The sequence below is a fragment of the Monodon monoceros genome, unplaced genomic scaffold (assembly GCF_005190385.1).
Source record: "Monodon monoceros isolate NGI ecotype Baffin Bay Population unplaced genomic scaffold, NGI_Narwhal_1 Super_Scaffold_12, whole genome shotgun sequence".
Lineage (NCBI taxonomy): Eukaryota > Metazoa > Chordata > Mammalia > Artiodactyla > Monodontidae > Monodon > Monodon monoceros.
In genome coordinates, this window is record NW_021703768.1 from 155,273,440 (window position 1) to 155,282,231 (window position 8,792).

An 8,792-nucleotide genomic window follows, 5' to 3' on the forward strand; every position below is an offset into this window, starting at 1 on the left:
GAAGCTGAGGGAGAAAGCAGCAGAGAGACTAACAGTCAAGTGAAAGGCAAGAAAACCACAGGGCCTCTGGGATGTGACTCCAGCCACATCTGTGGTCATTACCTGAAGAGGCAGTACACCAAAAGTATCTAGAAAGAAGAGGTAGAGGACACTCAGGCTGGAAAAAGGAGATGGGAAAAGGAGATGGGGCAAGAGAAGACAGGATGCTGATGGGAAAACAGGAAACACCTGAGAGCACAGCAGCAGGGATGGGACACACCAATACTTGGGCGCTCTCCCACGTGTGGGGTCTGGGAGGTTCCCCCTGCACCTACACCTCAGAGGGGGAGAAGGACGGACAGAGAACAGGCAAAGAGCTGACAGGGGAAGCAGGTGTAGGGGTGCAGCGAGAGGCCAGGTGAAGTGTTACCAACAGAGATGGAGAAAGGTAATATGCCACGCTGTCTTTCCACAGAACTCCATCTGCGAGTTGTCCCACCCATCCCTATGGCACTATAAAAGTGCTTATCTAGCCCACTCTGGAGAAGACTCTCAGCAAGTCTTTCTCAACTGAGACACAAAAAGCCCTGGCTTTTCCTGTCCTGCTTGCCCAGCAAAGATGAGGGCAGTGCCTGCCTTGGCCTCAGTGGCAGCGGCAGCTGTAGCTGCGGCGGCGCGAGCACGTGTGTGGGCCCGCTGGTGCTGCGACAGAGAGCGGCTGTGGCTGAAACACTTGCCACACTCCGCACATTCCGCCGGCCGCTCGCCCAGGTGCGTTTTGCGATGCAGTGCCAGCTTGGAGCCCACACTGAAGGCTTTGCCACACTCAGGGCACTTGTGGGGCTTGTGGCCAGCATGGTTGCGCCGGTGCACGTTGAGGTTGGACACGCACGTGAAGTGCTTGCCGCACAACTCACAGCGGTAGGGCTTCTCGCCTGTGTGTGTGCGCCTGTGCTTTGTGAGGTCCGAGCGGTCGCTGAAGCAGCGGCCACACTCGGTACAGGGGAAGGGCCTCTCGCCTGTGTGGATGCGCTGGTGCACCACAAGGTCGGAGCGCTGCCCGAAGCCCTTGCCACACGTGGCGCATGCGTGTGGCCGCTCTCCCTGGTGGCTGCGCCGATGGCGCAGCAGCGTGGAGCTCTCACTGAAGCGGCGCCCGCAGTCGCTGCAGGTGTAGGGCTTCTCGCCCGTGTGCGTGCGCTGATGGCGCACCAGGGTGGCGCTCTCCAAGAAGCCCTTGCCACACTCTGGGCATTTGAAAGGTTTCTCACCCGAGTGCGTCTGCAGGTGTCGCGTTAGTGTGGAGCTCTTGCCAAAGCTCTTGCCACACATACTACATTGGTGTGCGTCCGAAGTGCCTGGCTGCCGAAGTGTGGAGTCACCAGGGCTCCTGGCCGCGTGGACACGCAAATGGCTCCGAAGTCCCGCACCGCTGCGGAAGACCCGCGGGCACTGAGTGCAGCGATGGAGCGTGTCAGCGGGCACGGCCGGTGTCCCCCACGGGTGTGCCCGTGCCTGGTGGAAGCGCAGTGCGCTCTGGCGGAAGGCACGAGGGCACAGCGGACAGCGGCGGGGCCGCTCAGGAGGGTGCCAGTGGCGCCTGTGCAGCAGCAGAGCCGGGAGGTGTGGGAAGCAGCGGCCGCAAGCTCGGCAGCGGCAGGAGCGGCTGCGCCGCCTGTGCGCGCTCTGGTGTAGGTCAAGGCGGCCGCTGTGATGGAAGCTCTGGCCACACTCATTGCAGATATAGAGCGTCTGGCCCGCATGAGCGCGTCGGTGCGCACGGAGGTCTGCGGCCTGTGCGCAGCGCTCGCCGCACTCTAGACAGCGGAAGCGGCTGTCACCACCATGGGCGCGCTCATGCCGCAGCAGCACCGAACTGTAGCGGAAGCTCTTTCCACACTCACTGCACCCATAAGGCCTGCCGGCTGCTGCCTCTGAGGCAGCAGCGAGCATGATGAGGGCCAGGCCGGGCGCCCTCAGGGTGCAGCGTGCCACTCACACTCTGGAGTCCACCTCCTCCAGCTGAGAGTTATTTTCAGTTTTCTTAAGGCCTAGAAAGGGAACGGTAGCAGAGGGAAGAGAGGGAGGCCCGGAAAACTGGTCCGCGGATTCTGGGGTTCCTTCTCTCACAGCAGGTGCTGTGGCTGTTTCAGAGGTGGGCTGCAGCTAGGTTTACCATGTACCGTGAGCCCTGCAGGGAGAAGGTCACTGTGAGCCCCAGCAACATCTATGACAGCTACACCTTGGGGAATGGAGGGGCAAGCACAGGCTCCCTGTTTTCTGTACCTTCCCCAGCTAGACCATCTCTGGAGTTCCATTCTCCAAGAGGAGGCAAAGCCATGGGAGTCCTAGAAATATGGGGGGGGGAGGGGTCCTTGTGCCACCAGGAAGGGCAGTAGGGACTCAAGAGGGGAGCTTTCCTCCAGTACACTGTTCGGGAGGGAAGGAAGAGTGTCCAGCTTGTTTTATGACCTTAGCCCAGGGACCTTGGCCTGGAGATGCACTAGGAAACGACCAAGGAGGGATGGGTAATGAGAAGTCCCCTGGGCCTAAACCACATCAACACCTTCCTCTGAAGACCCAGGGTTTCCTGAGTAACCAGTGTGAACCCAGCCAGGCCTGGGTTGGAAGCGGTGAAGCATAAACCTATCCAGCAGCAGCCCGGGCAAAAGGCTCAGGGACGGCTGGGACCTGGGCAAGGGAAGGTATCTGAGAAAACCCAAAGTATTGCTCCTTGGCTTTGGACAGCACCTGATATACAATCATACCACATCAGTACACAGTCTCAAAGTTCTGTGGCCTGGCCTTGAGAAAGCAACTCAGGACCCAGGAAAGGGGTAAAAGGAAGCATGGATAATTCACAAAGAATATTATCAAAAGTTGATGGCATTATCAAAGAAGTGATTTTCCCATTTCTAGGGAAGGCTGGGGAGAAGGAAGGGACATCCTTTCTAATTCTCAGGGCATTCATGTTGTTTGCAAACATTCTGCAGACTTTCCTCATTGCCCCAGCTCCAGGGATCTGAGAACCTGGAGTAGCAAAGAAGCCCCTTTATGGGGATGGAATCTGCACTGCTATTTTCTTTATCTCAAGTGGTATCCCTGAATCCTTCTGACAAGTTGGTCCAGGTGGCTCTCTGTGAGCAGGGTCAGCATTGGTGCACAGAACCTCCTGTGCCCTCTATTTAGAGCACAAATTGGGCTGCTCTCCTCACCTGACTGGCCTCATCACTGACTGTTCCCCTCAAGACCCATGGATCTGTCCCCAGTTCAGTTCAGTAGGACACGGGAGACAGGTATAGTCACTATAAGTTACAGGCCATGTTACCCAACAGATCAGTGAGAGTAAGCAAACAAAATAGTCATCAGTCATTTTCTTATTAGCAGATGGAAACTCAAATACCCAGAGCTGTGGTTAAAACACCCCATAGATGGGGTCCTCATCTTTTGGACGCAAATAGGGTCAATTGAAAAAAGCCTTTAAAACTACAGACCTGCAGGGGTGGGCTCTGAAGCTTCTGTTCCCCTCCTTCTTGGGAAGGAGTGGTGAATATAGCATGTTCTCTCCCTGTGCCTCTGGAGCAGGATGTGCTGTGCCCTGCAGGAAGGATAAAATAAGAGGGACAATGTGAATTTAAACTGAGCAAAGGGGACAGATGCAGGTAGAAGAGAAAGAAGGAAACACTTCTTGGAAGAGAGTATTTTTAAAATGGATATTTTCAAATATAAAAAACTAAGAAGAATAGTACCACAAATCACTCACTCACCTTCAGCATCTATTTACATTTTGCTATTTTGTTTCATCTATGACACTCCCCCCACCCAACCCCAGCCCATACACTATTTTTTTTGTGGGGGGGGGTCTGGAGTATTTTAAATCCTAGACATCTTATTCAAAGAGGATGAGTTTTAAACAAAATCTGTAAGCAGGGGCAAGAGCCCCTCTGCAGACCTGAGAGCAGACTTTAGAGGGAGTTTCTTGGTTCTTCCAGAGACAGTTTTCAGCCCAGGCACTTGCTTGGGCTGCTAATTATAGCTGGTCAAATTCAAAAGAATGTTTGCCCTTGTGTGAATACAACCTTCTCTCAAGGGTCAGTGGTTGATCCCAAATGGCAAAGAGAGCAATGCTTATGTCCTAGTGAGTATTCCCCCTCACCTGAGTGTCTCTGGAGACCCTGGCACCTCTCAGGCCAAGTTTCTGGGATTACACCCTCTGCCAGGCTACTGCCTTCAAGGGCACATGCCCAAGGAAGGAAAGACAAATGCACAAATGAAAACACACACACATAAATGACATATAAACAAAGATACCATTTTGCCCCATCACAGACATGGAATAAGAGACCCTGGTCAAGGGTGCGGGTTTTGTGCTTGAGTGCCAGGGTGTATCCTTCAAGTATCTCTTCTGTACCTCACCCCATGCTGGAGCTTGCCCTGGAAGGAAAGGGTCTATGCTTGGGAAGAAATCTGAAAGAAAAAAAAAATATTACTGTGCCAAAAGAAGAACAATTTCTAGACTGTCCTAACCATCATTTTCCTGATTGAGTTCTGAAGTTGCTATACCACCCAATTTCTTTGATTTTTGGAAAAAAATAAGTACAAGGGAGGCTTCGAAAGAGGGAAGGGGGTAATTACGTGTGAATTGATGAAAAGTCCTAATTGTTCAATACTTTAAAGTATTTTAGTACCTTTCAAGTATTTAATACTTACAAACTTAATATACGTAATTAATAAAAGACAATTACTAAGAAGATAAGCTAATGGCAAAAATTAATATTCACAATAAATTTGTTTCGTATACCACGAAACTTGTTTCTTAATAGATATTGCAGGCATTTCATGCCATATCTAACTGTTCACAGGAGTGTTGGACTTAATCAGGATTTAGTATATTTACTAACAATCTACTGTGAGAGAAGTGTAGTTCTTTTTCTTCTGAGTTGTGTTGTTCAGTCAGTATAAAGATTTTCCTCCCTGGTTATCTTTTCTGCCAGGCCAACATTTCTGGGGCAAGTGATCATCTCACAATTCCTCCATCTTGAAGCCAGAGTTGGATAAAACTGGTCTGGGCTGCAGGAGTGGGTCTGAGGGCTGTCTCAGCTGTGCTGTCTGCTACAGTAGCCACAAGCCACATGTGGCAACTGAAACTTGAAATGTGGCTGGTCCAAAGTGAGACGTGCTATAGGTCAAATACACTCCTAACTTCAAAGACTTAGTATGAAAAAAGAATACAAAGTATCTCATTAAAAATGTTTAATGTTGACTATATATTGAAATAATATTTTATATATATTGGGTTAAATGAAATATATTTTTTTAATTTATTTCACCTGTTTTTAAGAAAAGTGATGATTACAAATGTGGCTCACATTTCCGTTCTATTAGATAGTGTTTGCCAAATGGCCTTTCCAAACCCTGGAACAACGTACAAAGGGAGGCTGACCCACCTCACAGTCCCTGAAGGGGACTGCATGGGAAGAGGTCACCAACTGCCCTGACCCTTAGAGCTTCAGTAACCAGAAGATAGCCACTCTTCTCATCTCCTAAGATGTGGGGCTCTGGCCATACCCTCCAGAGGGCCCATCTGCTCTTCAGGAAAGTGAATATCTGCACTGCCATCTAGGAGACCTGGTTGGGACTTGGCGTTATAACTCATGCAAAGCCTATCACTGCTGCTCTCCAGTTATTACTAGCATCAATATGGAATGGCTCTCATATGTTTCTGTGTATGTACCCCTTTCATCCTCCCAGTAGTCCTTTGAGGTGGGTACTACTGGTTACCCCTATGTGACTTGAGGTTCCCCTGTGGTGCAAGCTCATCCAGAGCCACAAGGACGGCAGGTGGGTCCAGGGACAGGAAGGGGATGGCAGGCCGGGAGGCCCGTCTCGGGCTCTCCCCGATAGTCCCCAACCCTTCCTGGCCCTGGCCAGCTGGCAGCAGTGCGGCAGGAAGCCCCTGGCGGCCCCAGGGACCACCATGGGACCGGGGCTCACTCTGTGTACTCTGCGGTGGATTCCTTTGCGGTCCTGGTAGAGGAAAGGAAACGGTCAGCCTAAGAAGTGGTTTGGGGAGCAGTAGCTGCATTCGGGAGAGAAGATTCTTCTGCTGGCCTCTCTATATATACTTAACCCCCACCCTGGTCCCAGTCCTAAAGTCTGTTGCCCAGCCCTAATGACAATGTAGTCTCCAGGACTCTGAGACACCCCTAGAGGCTGCTGAAATTTACATCCATCTAGAAGCAAATAACCCACTTCTCACTGTTGGGAGGAGGAGGGGGGAGGAACTGGATGGATGAAATAGTTTCCCTGACCCTCTGGAGCCTGCTTTGGGGCCTTTCCACTTGTAGTTCTTTCTACCTGAAAGCCCTTTCTCCTCCTTCATTCAGGGCTCTGCTCCAATAATCCCTCCTCAGAGAAGCCCTACTGAGCACCTTCACTCCTCCAAAACAGTGATTCCCAATCTACTCTGGAAAGGTTTCGTTCTCTTTTCTAGGTGAGCATGGGGTATGAAATCCAGAGCACCAGAATGGCCAGTCCTCACTTCCCTTTTTCCCATAACAGAAACAAGGTCCAGTACTTTAAAAGACATTGCCCCTTCCAGCTTCGGATCCAGTCTGACATGTTTAAGGAGTTGGTGGAAACAGGAATGACAGCTCCCTCCCCATTCCAAGTACCCAAGCCAGATCATGATCCAAACAGATTCTTTTGCAAGGTTTTTTCACAAAGATTTTCCTGTGAAATCTGGGAAGTGTGGAGAATGTATGTATGTTAACAGGGAGAGAACATAGTAGGATAGATTATTCTCTATGTTCCTTTCACACATGGGCAAGACTACAGCCCAGAAGAGCCAGAGGAGCCCAGAACTGGGATGAGGAAGGGACTATATGGTACTTTGCACTCTTCCTATAGGCCTAGCAAGAAGTTGGGCATACATAAGGCATCTAATACTTTTTTTAAATGATGTATTAATCTGGAATACAATTCTTTCAAACGTTAGGTTCCTGGAGGAGAGGGCGTCTCTCTAGTCATCTTATCCTCCACAGCCCTATCCACTGCATATACTGCAAATACTCTGGCTTGGTTTACTAAGTCCTTAACTGCAACCTGTGTAGGAGACCGGAGAGGCAAGCGTCCAAATTCTGGGTCTTCCATTACCAGCTGTGTGACCTTGGACAGGGGACGTGGGGTGTCTAACACTCCTGCCTGAGAAAACTCAGTAAAGGAAGCTGCGATAATGTTTCCTATGAAAAGAGGGAAGGTGTTAAGTCTGAGAACTGCAGTTGCCGAGTTTTTAGGATTTACTCTCCCCAGGTAAATTTTATGGAACCCTGAAAAAGAGGTCTGACTCTTACCACCTAAGCATCCTAAACGTTCTACAAGACCTTTTTTAAGTCTTTTCCCCCCGACCCACCCCCCAAAAGAACCCTACTTAACAGGACTAGAGCAGTGTGGGGCTTTCGTAGACCCTCCCCACACACCGGCAGCTTCGAGAGTAAGTAGTGACATTGGTTACTCATTTTAAGACTTGGTGCCTAGTACTTAACGGGAGCTGAGCACAACTATTCGAGGAATGAGGAACGCCCCACAGGAGCAGGTCGCCTTCCCTGGCCCTCCCGCAGCGCAGCCAATCCCGGGTGCCTCAGTCAGTTTTCGTCACGAGTTACTGGTCAGATTCTCCTTGCACGAAACTTCCCACCCTGGGCCCACCCCAGCTCTTCACACTTGGCGCCAGCCCACGCGAAGGGCAAGACAGGGCACCAAAAACGTAGTGGAGAGTAGGGGGCGTTTAACATCGACCGAGTCCAGAGGCTGCCGCTGCCCTTTTAAACTGACTCAGCCTGGCGATGTCCGCATCGTGGGGCCGCCAGCCACGAAGGTCACCAGGGGAGGACTGGCGAGGACATACGGAGGGCAAGGCCTGGGAGGAGCAGGCCGCGAGGCAGCAGCGGGCGGGCGCCGGCCAATCGCTTGCTCCGCTGCGGCGCCGCGTCACTCGTTGCCGGGGCGTCGTTCTCGACGGCTGCAAACGCTAGCCGCCCGGAGCGGAGGGAAGAAGCCGGGCGCAAGCTGGGGACCACTGCCCCGCGCTAACCCTCCCTCCCGGCCCTTCGGTCCCCTCACCGGTCGCCGACTGGATCCTCGGACACCGCGCGGCTCCCACTCAGCTGGCTCGCCGACCCCAGCCTGCCGCACTGCGGGACTGGGGCGGGGAAGGGAGGGAAGGAGCTGGCGGAGCGCGGGGCCGCCGAGTAGGGGGAGCTGGGAGGCGCCTCGGGATTGGGGGTCACGCTCCAGCCCTGCTCTCCCGGGTTGGCCAGTGGTGGGCCTCATGAGGGCCGCGTCACCGGTTGCTGGGAGGATTAGGAGACGTAAGAGGGCTCCACTAAAGGTTCAGCCTCGCCTGCCCAAGCCAGAAATCCCAGTAAGGGGGCGGAGCTAAAAGGCGGAGCCTAGGGAGACTCCGGTTCCGCCTCCCTCCCTTGTCAAGGCCCCGCCTTCTTCCCAGGCTTAACCAGTCCCTGCCTCCTCCTTTGTCCACGTCCCCTCCCCGGGTCTCTTCCAGCCCAATCAGAGGAAGAGGCGCTGACCCACGTGCACCGCCTCAGCAGCCAGTGGCTGGGTCCAGGTGCCCTGTATGGCGTTCCTGCGGCTCACAGGCGCCCGCTGGGTCGCCAAAGGGGGTCCCCGCAGGTGCTACAGCCGGGGATACGGGTGCCCGGCGCTGTGTGGCCTTGGGGGCCACCCACCCGAACAGTCCCGTCAGTAAGTTAGTGACTTCTTACAATGAGACCAGACTTCATACCTATTATCTT

At 52.8% G+C, this 8,792-nt stretch overlaps 1 protein-coding gene across 2 annotated transcripts; it reads right to left on the minus strand.

Moving 5' to 3' along the window:
• Positions 1-24: 24 nt before the first annotated feature.
• Positions 25-8,368, minus strand: ZNF672 (zinc finger protein 672). 2 transcript variants are annotated; one of them, XM_029217334.1, is made up of 4 exons: positions 8,101-8,368; positions 4,291-4,446; positions 3,474-3,577; positions 25-2,170 (listed from the first exon to the last, which is right to left on the minus strand). In XM_029217334.1, the coding sequence occupies exon 4, from the start codon at positions 1,930-1,932 to the stop codon at positions 532-534; it is 1,401 nt and encodes a 466-aa protein (XP_029073167.1). In that variant the 5' UTR covers positions 1,933-2,170; positions 3,474-3,577; positions 4,291-4,446; positions 8,101-8,368; the 3' UTR covers positions 25-531. The 2 variants fall into 2 exon arrangements, with proteins under 2 accessions (XP_029073167.1, XP_029073169.1); XM_029217336.1 differs by lacking the exon at positions 8,101-8,368 and having other exon boundaries at positions 3,474-8,076.
• Between the last annotated feature and the right edge of the window lie 424 nt (positions 8,369-8,792).